Raw genomic sequence first — 13,973 nt, 5'->3', positions numbered from 1 at the left:
ATAAATAATATACTTGCTTCTTCATGTGAGGTGATATAATAACCCCTATACCCGCTCAGTACAATCAGTCGCTTACTTTAACTGTTTAATGCATTTTTTATAATTTTTATAAAAAAAAATTTTTTAAAAAAATTATTATTGATGAATAATTATTAGTGAATCCAAATTTTTAGATACAAATTAAACAAAGTACAAAATAATATAGATTTATTGAAAGATCACATCGATCATTGAATCAAGAATTTTTTATCCCTTCATCAATTATTCTAAGAAAAGATATTTCAACTTTAAAAAGATAAAAACAAAGAATACTCACAAAACTGGATTTTTATTTTCCTCTTTATAAATCCCTCGTGAACTGAACGGATAGCCACCAAAAACTTTAGATGATGCCGAAAATTTTTCTTTGAGGGCAATTTTGTCCTCATCAGAAATTTTCCGTGTCATATTAAAAAAAAAAAGGAAATCACCACCAACAGAATTTGGAAAAATATGGCGTAATGAGAAAATAAATAAACAATAAATTAAATCAATAATTATGGTTAAAAAAAATAAAAACTGTAATTGAAACGAAGTGTACTTAGTAGAGATCTCGTAAATGATTAAAGTAAGTTGTTTATAAATAACTATGGAAACGTCTACACAATAAGAAAAAAAAAAAAAACGTTTGAAAGAACTTAATTATAAGCATTAATTATTTAAACGATGTCGATACATCGATGACAGCTCACGGTTGATAAAATAGAAATCGCAAAATATAATGCGTTGTTCTTACCATCAGACAAGAATTAGTCCTTACAAGTAAAGCCTCAGTCGACTTTAACGGAATACTGGATAAAGATTTTTCTCATGCAGTTAATTAAGTATACAAAATAAAATAATTCAATCTTTTCTGAATCATTTGGTCACAAACTTTATACGAAAATGTTAATAATTAGTTATGAAAATATTGATTCAATTTTATCAACATAAAAAAATACTAGCCTAACAACTGCTTTATGTACCGACGTGGTCTGCGCATATCGATAGTGAGGAGAAGTTGCGCGCGTCGCCATGAGTTATTTAAAATTTCAAGCGCGTGAATAATTTTATTTCAAGTAATTATTTCTTTTAATATTATAAATTCAATTAATTAATGAAAAACTTTTATGACAAATGATAAAATTATTAAAATATACTGTAGTAATATTAAAAAAAAAAAACTTAATTTCACAAAAATGATTAATTTCCTAATTATTTAAAATTGAAATTTTAAATAACTCATGGCAACGCGCGCAACTTCTTTAGACTATGTATTATTTTGTGTTCATAAAATTGAATAATTATTTTCATCATAAATAATTAACATTTTCGTATAAAGTTTGTGACTAAACGATTCAGAAAAGATTGAATTATTTTATTTTGTACATTTCATTAACTGCATGAGGAAAATTTTTATCCAGTATTCCGTTAAAGTCGACTGAGGCTTTACTTGCAAAACGTTTTTGTTAATAACAAAAAAAATTACGACATTTTTTGTTAGATTTTTGGACCTTGAGATTCGCCAGATTTTTCTCGATTTTATACAATTGTAAGCTACTCGTTCCTGAATATCGAGCCTTTTGCTCGATAGGTATCTTGAGGCCTGTAGCCTCTGACGTCAGGAGCTACCCCCAGCCTGTGACAAGGCTCACCCCCACTAGAGAAGGGTGAGATGGACATTGAGGCTGACGAAGAAGAGGCATTCCGACGGGGCCCTCCGAGAGGACCCAACGTGACGTCATCTAGCTACTCTGTCCCTTATTATATTACTTATTATTAACTGTCCATATTATACGATTAGTTGTCGGGTTCAATAATGTTTAACTGTTAAATAAATATCTGGTTCTATCTACTAGCAAGTGAAATATATTAAAGTGTCCTTCTTACATATCAGAAGTGGGATTGGAAATCCGTGTGCCAGTATAAAGTGCAGTGTGGTTACAATAAGTTAATAATAAAGTAGTTATTTTACAGAAAATATCATTAGATCACATCCAGGGAAAGTTCAATTCGTTATGGTGAGTGCCATTCCGTGGCACAATGGATCCTGTGTACTACGATGGAAAGCAGCGATTAGTCAACAAATAAGTTCAAATTTCATCTGAATTCATCCTCGCAATATGTGCAACTCCTGCAAGTACAGGAGTTATGACGGGAATAGCCATGATTATTATTGACAAGTACATCATCTGAATCTTCACATCATCACGAAAGCAGCAGCAGGGATTGATGAAAATTGTTGAACTCATCGCTCAAGTAAACTGTCTACAGACAGTACAATGACTACATAAATGTAGTGTGTCATTGAGCAGAAGTTCAGTGTCAAGAGCTGGTGAAACTATTATTGCTCAGGCTGCAATGGGACACCGAGTGTCATTGGGTTTGTTAACTTCACGAGTTTGGTAATGTAGAAAAATATATCTTATTAATGACTTGCATGTTGAGTTAGTGTACTGGGACAGATTATCAAAAACGCAGTAATGTAATACTTGCTAGATATCTAAGTAACGCGTATTACAAAATCGGGAGAATAGTTATGCAATTTGTATTATTGTTAAAATAAATAAATGTCAACGAAAATAAATGAAGTACTACGTTGAAACCGAAGAAAATAATAAACGAATAGAAAAATACATAACCGACCTTCATAAGACATGCCCAGGTATCTAAACGGCCAGGAAGTAAGCCGGGACGTACTGTAACTACAATCGGTGTTGCCGCATTAACATAATTAGATCGGTAGAAATCACCAACATAAGTTTATTAAATATAAATCATCAGTAAGCTTTAACGCGTTGACTCTTCAATATTTAAAAATGAGATGATAAATCATTTTTGAAAATACGAATTCAGTAATATAATCAAATATATTCAGTCAGAATTTATGTATGCGTTATCAATATGAATTTTACAGTAATAAACCTAAGTTACAAACACATTGGTTATTAAAGAATTTCTGAAAATAGTAGGCTTGAGGTAAGCAAAATATGTTGAGAACAATATACAGAAGTTGAAGGTTGAGATCGGGTTTAGTAGTAATATAACAACCCAAAAATGTTAAACTGCACATGTTTAGTATTTGAATTCTTATTGACGCTAGTTGTTTTAAGATTCTGGTAAAAGTTTGTCCTTAAATTCTGCGTTGAAAATAAATGTCACTATTAAAGTAACGAGTAAAACTTATGTTCATAGAGAATTCACATAACGCGGGTTATAGTAAAATATAAAAACTTAGGTACACATAACAGATGGCTTCAAGGCCATAGTACAAAGATTTTTACTAAATTAAGAATTCTCTAATACAATCGTTCGTTCAGTCCGCATCTTACAAGGACCCTTATTTTTATTGCTTTATGACGGTATGAGAGAAAGTTGACTAGAGACCAGATGTTGAAAAAACTGAGGATTATGAAAAACCTAAAACTACAAGTTCTAGTCAGAAATGCATTTGTCCTTTCCAAAGATTTTATGTTATTCATGTAAATATGCCAATATTTTCAATGTTTGACCGTATTAATGGAAGGAAAAATAAATTGAGTATCAATTCTAAGTCTTTTACTAATTGAGTGTTTATACAAATAATCTTCGTGATAAATAAATTATTCTTGAACTGGCTCGAATATTTAACAAACAAACTAGTAATTAAACAATACTTTCGACACAAAATATTAAATTCAACCTTAAACATTGATCGGTACAATCACACCAATCATTAGTTATTAAAATTATAATTTAAATACATTGTTATACTTGTAAGTCAGAAGAATAGATAGTTTGCGAAAACTAACGGAATTAATAACGAGTGGATTGAAATGACTGGGTTAATTGTATCAATCAAATTAGTTTATCGTATTGACCGAAAAATTCGGAAGGAAGATAACTGGTTAATTATAAAGCGCTACAATTCTTCTAGATACTTATAAATTGAAATTAGCCGTAAAGTAAGTATATTTCTGAAGAAAGACGTTAACATTCGGTATCAGTAATAAATGCATAAGTTAAAAATTAAAATTGTCATTAACTTGAAGATACTGCTTTAGAAATTATTATTACAAGTTGTACTGTACAATCTGTTTTATAACAATAGATTGATAAATGGATAAAAATGGAATGGTTGATCGCACATGATAGAATATGTGATGAAACTCCATGTATTGAATATTAATAATTAAGGATTTCATGATCGTTGCGTAAAAATAGTTGTAATTCTTCTGGAATAAATAGTTACTGTAGGCTAGAATTTTATCGAGATTGTACTGCTGTTGGAGTCAGTTAGTAAGGGCTCACTGGGTTAGTCTCTGGAAGGTTGCGTACAATACTTATGGGTTTAGTTATATACCAGTCACATGATGTGTATCATTTTACTGCATAGTTAACTTAGTTCAGCGTTGAATGCATTAAGTACCTTAACAATTGCTTATTGAAAAAAGTTATGTTTGACTTACTATTTTTCTGAGTAAATTGAGAGTATCGTGAATTTAAAGAGTTGAAATTAATTCGGCAGTATTCAACTATTATTGAAGGTGAAGTTGCAATTGTCATACGGACATGCAACAGGCACCAAAGTAAAAGATTTAATCGTTGACTCTTATTCCTACAGAAAACTAAAAATTGATAGTTACTGTACTAACTATAACGTTAAATCTAAATAAAATAAATGTTTAGCGATAACGATGGTTACGATTAACAAAACATTCCCAAAAAATTCCCAGTACGCTGGCTCGTATCAAGTCATTAGAATTCTCGACGATGAGATTCATACGTTGTCGAGGACATTGTTGTTTCAGGTGGAACGTTGATTCGAATTGTCAGTCTCAGTCAAGTTCGAAAACAATTTGGAAGGATTGTCGCAGTCACAATCTTACTTGGTGTGCAATGGCGTAAGATACAGCAAAGGATTATTACTTTGCTTAGAACTACTTCTATGACCAGCCTCAGGGATTGTAAGAGGATCTTACTTCAATTGACAGTAGTTCTAGAAGGTTCGCCTACGCACGGATTTGCGGGTTCATGGGTGATCACCAAGTGCTGATAGCACAGTGATCAGCAACCCAGAAAGAAATTCTGATAATGAGATACTTAAGTCGTTAAGAGCTTTAAGTTGTTTCAGGTAGAATATTCATTCACATCGTGGAAGTTGACAGCTCGACTTTAAGGATGCGCAGATAGGATTGTCACAACAATAATCCTATCTGGTGTGAAATTGCGTGGAATATTGCAAAACAAAGCTAACTTGCGTGAGACTACTGTATTAAACAAAATAGAAGACTGCAGATGGTTTTGGCGCAGTAAACGGCAGTATTCGGAGGCACGCGACGAATGAATTCGTGGGATTATATAGAAGCACCGAGTGGTCAGTAATCTAGAAGATCGATAATCTCAAGGGAGATTGTACCCCAGATAAGGACCAACTACACTAAGGCGGGTACCTTGGCGTGGAAATATCGGACCATACTTGCTCTGATATCAGAATGACTTCGAGAATTGCGAAACATCGCGAGGACGATTTGCGCCGGTTGGCGGTGATTATCGAAGGCTTAAGGCCTACCTAGAACTGCGAAAAGTCGTAAGATACGACCTGCACCGGTTGGTGGTGGTTCTAGAGAGGCTAGGTTGCACTAGAATTGCGAAAAGTCGTGGAGTACGACCCGCACCGGTTGGTGGTGATTCTAGATGCAGAATAAGACGTTGACAGAACTGCGAAGGGTCGTCCATACGATCACACCGGTTGGTGGTGGTTCTGGAAACGGAAAGGGGTCTCTAGGACTGCGTCTCTAGAGGCTGAAGTATCGGAAGAACTGCGAAAAGTCACACTTTGTGTGACCTGCACCGGTTGGTGGTGGTTCTGACGAGAGTAACAAGGCACTCGAACTGCGAAAAGTCGTAAAGTACGACCTGCACCGGTTGGTGGTGGTTCGAGTTGCGAGGCCCGAGGCTGACAGAACTGCGAAGGGTCATGGATCCGACCACACCAATTGATGGTGGTTCTGGAGGCTGGCAGAACTGCGAAGGATCGTGAATACGATCACACCGGTTGGTAGTGGTTCTGAGGGCGGACAGTCATCTCGAGTTGCGAAACGTCGTGAGATACGACCTGCACCGGTTGGTGGTGGCTCGGGTGACTGTAGTTCTGATGATCTGGCAACATGACAACGTTGCCAAGGTCAGCAAGACGAACGCATGGTGCTACTCGGAAAACGTCGAGTAGCCACTTATGACTTAAGCATGTTACATTAAATTAAGACAGTTGGGCTGCACCCACAGCTGTCTATCCGCATGTTATGTTTACTAGGAGCACAAATTATTAATAATTTCTATTGACATAGAGTTTTATTTATATGTTATGAATGCAGATAATGTTTTATCCGGTTTTTACGGAAGAAGTGGCAGCATGATATTGCATGATAAATTACACTGAAATAATACTAATAAGGTATGAATTGATTTTCTAGATTAAAGGTAAAAACGGAGTTGAGGCGCAGTGATGAAAACACTTGGAGCTTCAACTGACTATTTGCCGCGAGGACGCGACCATCATCAGGACGGCCGACTGTAAGCTACTCGTTCCTGAATATCGAGCCTTTTGCTCGATAGGTATCTTGAGGCCTGTAGCCTCTGACGTCAGGAGCTACCCCCAGCCTGTGACAAGGCTCACCCCCACTAGAGAAGGGTGAGATGGACATTGAGGCTGACGAAGAAGAGGCATTCCGACGGGGCCCTCCGAGAGGACCCAACGTGACGTCATCTAGCTACTCTGTCCCTTTCCCTTATTATATTACTTATTATTAACTGTCCATATTATACGATTAGTTGTCGGGTTCAATAATGTTTAACTGTTAAATAAATATCTGGTTCTATCTACTAGCAAGTGAAATATATTAAAGTGTCCTTCTTACACAATTTTTTATTCTTGCATGGCAATTTTGCAACACAAAGCTTCGTAGTAGAGAAGGTAGACTGTTAGGATCAATGTTAATAACTAGAATTATTTTATAATATAAAAATTATAAAACTGCTCCAATTTAATCTTGTTTAAACACAGCGGTATTCATATAGTATGGGCATTTTACTTAATTAATTTTATAATACGGGTCATCAATTTTCTAAAAATCAGTTACTATTTTAAAAGTTCAAACAGTGATTTTTCTTGCATAGACAATGAATGTTCATACTTATTTTGTAATTATTCACGTTTTAATCATAAACGAGAAAATTACTATTTAGAATGATAGTTTTTACTGATTACTTTATCATTATATCACTTGTCGTTTTCAATTCATATAGTTTATTTTTGAATAAACTAATAAGCCGTGCACCAAATAAATAGTTATCTTTGAATTTTTATCTTGAATTAAAATTTTCTTACTCAAGTCAACTTATTTATATGATTTACATGTACCCAGGTAATCAGCCTGGAAAACCTTTAAGACTGTAGGATGTTATTTTTATTCGCAGAGCTCCAAAATCATTATCTCGATGGATTAAAAGTGTGAAATAAACCGAAATTCGTTCATAAGTAAGAAAAAAAAAATTGTATTGCTCCCAAGTGTACGAGGTTTGAATTTCCTCGTCGGCTACAATTTGGTGCACTTTTTTACGAGATAAGTATTTGATAATTATAAAAATTTCCTGGAGAATATCCGGGGATCAGCCTGTTAGACATCCAGGATGTCACGTGTTTTTTTCGGTGGCATTAACTGGATTTGTAGCTACGAGACCATTATAATTAGGGAAACTCGAAAGTTCCTGAAGAATGTCAAAGTACGAATTGGTAAGGTCCTTAGGAGGTCGAGCATTAAAAAACAAACCGCGGTTAACTATCTGAACCCCGACAATTTGAGAATTATTTTTTTTATCACCGCTCACCATCTTATATTTTAGATGAAATGGCATTTTCAGTACACCCACGCAGTGTTCCGACTGTTTGTAATTGGCTTCGGTTATGAATTTTTAATATTTTTATCTCCTACTCTCCATCTGCATATTAATTAGTTAACTTTATTATTTTTATTTTTTATTTCTATTAATCGATTGCGCTTCTTTTTTTTTCTATTAGGGACATTAGCCGTTTTGGGACATTTGCAGGCAGTCGCATTAGGACCGATCCATGTCACTTCGAAGTATTTAATAATTTCTTTTAAATCATCTTGATTATCCGTAAAATATTCAGAATTGATCAATTCTTCATACACGTCATGTACGTCATCTTCAGGAACAAAAGCCAAAGCAATGAGCATACGCATAGCAACAGAATATTCAATATCGTTGTCATATCGTGTCTGCATACCAGTTTACTGTACGTGACGATAAATACATTGGCCATAGTGAAAATGGCAACCTCGGATTTTGGTAGTTGGAAAGCACGCCTTTAATCCATTGATAAATGATTTCTCATAATCAACAATCATCGTTTTTGGTTTCAGATCAGGTTTTAATTCTATTAATTTCTTTAGAACTTCCGTATATAAGCGAGCTGTTTTATTTGGCGCCAAAATATATGCGAGAGGTAAAACTTTACCGTTACGCATCCCATGAATCGTATATAATTGCAAAAATGTAGCTGGTACGCATTTAAAGGTTCCATCAACCATCCATACTTTGCAATTAGATAGAAATCTCAAGTTCGCTTGAGTTGAAAACAGTAAATATCGATTCTTACCACCACTATCGTGGAGTAAAAATTTCTCACCGTTTTGTGTTGTAGAAAAATGATGTGGTATGACAAGATCAACGCGATCAACTGGATTAGTTAGCTGAGGATTATTTTTAGCTCTTTGACGCTGAACTGTACGATTCAAACAACTCTTGTTTGGCAGGTCAACAATCGCAACATCACTAACATTAGCAATACTATCAGAAACGATTACACCAGTAGCTTCATTAGATGATTTGGCCGTCTTTTTCATTTTGTTGACGGCTTTTCGTATTTTAATACTTGCACGATCTGGAGCGTGATTGTGATCATAGCTTTTAATTATTAATCCTACAATATGTATTAAAACAACGATTGATATCACCGGCACACAAAAAAAAATAAGTTCTCTGTACTTTTGACGGGACCGATTTATTCTCATGTATTTTGACCCGCTGAATCCGAATCCGAAGTCCGTTTAACCCGTACACCCTCAGATTTTTAGAAAACTTTAAAAAACCTCAAAAATACACAAAAATCGACCGTTTTTTAAATTTGTAAATTTTTTTAACCCTAACTAAGCATGATTTTTATGTATTTCGGTCCTCCACATACTAACCTGAAGTTTATTTAAAACATTAGCCATTTAAAGTCTGAGTAAATTCCAAAAAACCCCAAAAAATTGCAAAAAAGCAAAAAAATTCTTAGTATTGTGATGAAAAAAATTTTATAGGGCTAAATAAATAATTATTTTCATGTATGTTTATCTGTCACATATAATTCTCGTACATCCATGGCTCAGACATTGCTAAAATTTTAAATGAATGGCGAAAATTCCCAAAAAATCGAAAAAAATAAAATTTGGTATAACAAAAATCATTTTTTAAATCGAAAAAAATAAAAGAAATCATATTGTTCGATCTGTGATATATATATAAAAAATATTTTGGCCTAATACATAAAAAAATTTTAATATGCTTCAAAAAATTTTTTTCATTACAACACTAAGAATTTTTTTGCTTTTTTGCAATTTTTTGGGGTTTTTTGGAATTTACTCAAACTTTAAATGGCTAATGTTTTAAATAAACTTCAGGTTAGTATGTGGAGGACCGAAATACATCAAAATCATGCTTAGTTAGGGTTAAAAAAATTTATAAATTTAAAAAACGGTCGATTTTTGTGTATTTTTGAGGTTTTTTAAAGTTTTCTAAAAATCTGAGGGTGTACGGGTTAAATGGACCTCGGATTCGGATTCAGCGGGTCAAAATACATGGGATTAAATCGGTCCCGTCAAAAGTACAGAGAACTTATTTTTTTTTGTGTGCCGGTGTATTTATACAACAATGTATATATTTTTTTTTATGTGATTTTACTGAAACGACCAGGGTTTTTTTTACTTTTTGTTAAAGGAATCACGGCTTTACTGGTCTTGTTTATTGACTTGTTAGATTAGATTCATCGTATTAATAAATACATGTGGACTAATATTATTAGTACGCACTGTAATAAAATACATTTATCGAATAAAATCAAAGTCTTGAATTTAATATGTTTTAAAAAACGGTTTCGCCCCGAATATACTTGCTGGGCTCATCAGTAAAGTTGATGCAAGTATATTCTACTTTAGACCGTATAAATGTTGTTAATATGGAAAAAATGACAAATTAGAAAAATTTTTTGGAAAAAAATGGAATGAAAAATTGAAAAAAAATCATATTTTGTTTGACGAAGAATTTTTTATATGATGATGTTAAAGCAAGGATTCAAATTTCAGTAAAATCACATAAAATTAAATAATACTAGGCTATATAAATCATATAGAATTTTTCCGAAATATGACAGCAAATTTGGAATCCTTGCTTTAACATCATCATATAAAAAATTCTTCGTCAAACGAAATATGATTTTTTTTCAATTTTTCATTCCAGTTTTTTCCAAAAAATTTTTTTAATTTTTCATTTTTTCCAAATTAACAACATTTATACGGTCTAAAGTAGAATATACTTGCATCAACTTTACTGATGAGCCCAGCAAGTATATTCGGGGCGAAACCGGTTTTTAAAACATATTAAATTCAAGACTTTGATTTTATTCGATAAATGTATTTTATTACAGTGCGTACTAATAATATTAGCCCACATGTATTTATTAATACGATGAATCTAATCTAACAAGTCAATAAACAAGACCAGTAAAGCCGTGATTCCTTCAACAAAAAATGTATATATTGATGTATTTTTCGTAAATACACAGAAAAAAAGGAAATCTTGAACCAAGAAATAAAATGTCTTCGAAATTTTTTTCTTGAACCAAGCGAAATTTCTTACTTTATTGAAGTAAAAAAATTATTTGGATCAAGAAATTATTTTCTTCGCGGAAGACATAATTTTCTTAGTCTGAAACATAAATTCTTTAAACCAAGAAAAAAATTTCTTGGTTCCAAAAATTTTTTTTTTGGTTCGAGAAGATTTTTTTTTTCAATTCAACAAATTTTTTTTTTTGGCTGAAAATTGTTACGTTTTTAAGTAAAGAAAAAATTTGTTGAGCTGAAACGAAAAAGTTTTTGAACCATGAAAAATAATGTTTTAAACCAAGAACAAACTTTCTTGGCCCAAGAAAGTTTGTTCTTGGTTTGAAGCATTATTTTTCTCGGGCCAAGAACGTTTGTTCTTAACTCGAGAAATTTTTTCTTGTCTACAGACTGTTACCTTATCGAGTCAAGAAACAATATCTTGAGCTAAAAAAAAAAATTTTTGTACTAAGAAAAAAAATTTTTTAAACCAAGAAGAAACTTTCTTGGGCCAAGAAATTTTTTTTTTGTCGCAAACAAAAAAGAATTTTTCAGCCAAGAAATTAATTTCTTTAGTTAAGCAAATAAATTTATCGAGTTAAAAAGTTTTATTTAATTTTTTTCATGTTTTTATTGAACAATTTTTTTTCTGTTTAAATATTACAAACAATGCTTTGAAGCAAATAAATACTATATCAGAAGCAAATATAAGGAATAGGCAAGTTTCGCAATAAGTTAAATATTTAAAACGAATTGAGAAAAAACAAATATCGCTTAACATAGGAATCGAACCCAGATCGATTCGGCGTCACGCGAGGGCTTTACCAACTAAGCCATCCCCGCCTTTGCTAGGTTGTGTTTACTTTGCCCACATATACTGAGCCACACTGGCTTATAGTCAGTCACATTTTTAAATCCTAAACACAGAATTAATATCACAAATATTATCGCCAATAATTTAGAAAAATGTTAGTTCTGACATTTGACCAAAATACTGAACGGATCGTATGAATCGTTCATAAATGAATTTCGACATAAAAACAAAAAAGTTTAAAAAAAAAAAAAACAAATTTAATTACAAAAAAAATTGAGAAATTATTCAATATTATGTAATTACATTAATTAATTAATTTATTGTAATAATATAATTTAGTTATTAAATTTTTAATTTATTTAAAATAAAAAGATGGACTCAAAATCCATTTGCTGCGCTAGTGTGAGAAAAAGAGAGAGTGGGGAGTATTCATTCCTTAATGTGCGAAGGAGGGAACACCTATGAGTGAGAATCCAAGAGAAAACTTTCTTGGCTTGAGACTCTAGTAATCTTGGTTTGAGATTTTTCGTGTGATTGGTCAGAGAAAGTACACTATACTCAAACCAAGAGTTTAAATTTCTTAAATCAACTCCCTTTATTTTTAGTTCGAGTTCGTACCGTTTATTGTTTCAAAACATCATAGTTCTTTAGTTAAGTGTGTAACTTTCTCGAACTAAATATTTTTATTTCTTGGTTTAAGTAAGTCACATACTCAGGTTAAGAAAAATTATTATTAAACTAAAAACTGCAAGTTTTTAAAACAAGTAATTCTATTATTGGACCAAGTATGAAATGTGTATTGGCTTAAGAATTTTTTTTCTTAATTGAATTAATTTCATTCCACTCGCTGAAAAATTTCTTGGCTGAAGAAAAATTTTCTTGAGTCAAGATTTTTTTTTTCTGTGTAATATTATATGAACTTAATATGATATATTACCATTACGTTCTTTAGTAGTCGTTTGTATTTTCCCAGAACAATTACTATTTTTATATTTCACACAACGCCAAGTAACACCAACAGAACTTTCGAACACATAATTATATACATATCCTTCATGAACTAATAATTTTTTATTTTTCTGACTCATTACAAATTTAAGAGGCATTTTTTTATTTTTGATTATTAACTTATATAATTTATTTATTTTACTAAACTTAAATATAATTTGTTTTTCTACAATTATAATGGAGTACAACACCTTGCGTGAACACGTTCGGTCTTTGAATGAGTGATTTATCATATAATATATACTATATATTTTTACAATATACGCACTTAAGTCTATAATTACAATATAGGACATAAATCGATTTCCCGAAATTGCGTTCGTAGCTAATTAAAAATTCTTTGTTCATGAGTCATTACATTTTTATATACTAATATTTTTCACTATAGAACGATCGAATGACTAAATTTGTAACGAATGAGTCATTGTGCAGTTAAATATTTTATACGTTGATATTTCTGGTATAGATATTTTGGTACATAATATTTTATCATAAGATATTATGGTACAAGATATTTTTGGATTAGATCTAATTTCTTAGATATTTTGACGTTAGATATTTAGGGTCGAATATTTAGTCGTGACACCCCTTTTCATAGTTGAAACTCTTTTTAATTGCCAAGTATTCATCTGTATCATTCGAATGACATTTAAATTACGCGAGAAAACAGACGATCGTATTTATTTTCATTAAATAAATTAATACTTTAATTATTCTTTCACTAAATATGACTGAATGTCGCTGAATATATGGCTATATTATTTATATCGCGTTACTTATTCCAAAATGGTAGATTTTTGTACTCCCTTTTGGTTTTAGGGAGCTTCTCAAAGCCAAAAAAGTGTGCACAGAAATAAAAAAGATCCATTGACATAAAAAATCTCTACTCGCCTAAAGAAAATTTTGACTTACCCCAAGAAATTTTTTGCAGTGTGAATTGAAAACAAAAATTTCTTTAGAAATAGAAAAAATTACTTGGTGCAAGGAATTATTTCTTGATCCAAAAAATTTTTTCTTGCCTCAAGACAATTTTTGTATTTAATTCATAATGCATAAAATTTCTTGGTGCAAACTAAAATTTTTTTCAGGGAGTAATTATTTTTTTCTGCGTATTTTATAAATTTAGTAGTGGTATTTAGGCAGTCACGTAGTGACTGCAGGTTGCTCGTATATTTTAAATCTATAAAAAATATAATTATGAAAATATA

General features: G+C 31.9%; 1 protein-coding gene across 1 annotated transcript; it reads right to left on the bottom strand.

Moving 5' to 3' along the window:
- Nucleotides 1-8,312: 8,312 nt before the first annotated feature.
- On the bottom strand, nt 8,313-8,927 carry LOC130676955 (uncharacterized). The gene has a single exon (XM_057483466.1). It carries the CDS (start codon nt 8,925-8,927, stop codon nt 8,313-8,315), a length of 615 nt encoding a protein of 204 aa, XP_057339449.1.
- Nucleotides 8,928-13,973: the final 5,046 nt, after the last annotated feature.

This window comes from Microplitis mediator, chromosome 11 (assembly GCF_029852145.1).
Source record: "Microplitis mediator isolate UGA2020A chromosome 11, iyMicMedi2.1, whole genome shotgun sequence".
Classification (NCBI taxonomy): Eukaryota; Metazoa; Arthropoda; class Insecta; order Hymenoptera; family Braconidae; genus Microplitis; species Microplitis mediator.
Note: the sequence above shows the minus strand (reverse complement) of the source record. Positions and strands in the feature narration are given on the sequence as shown.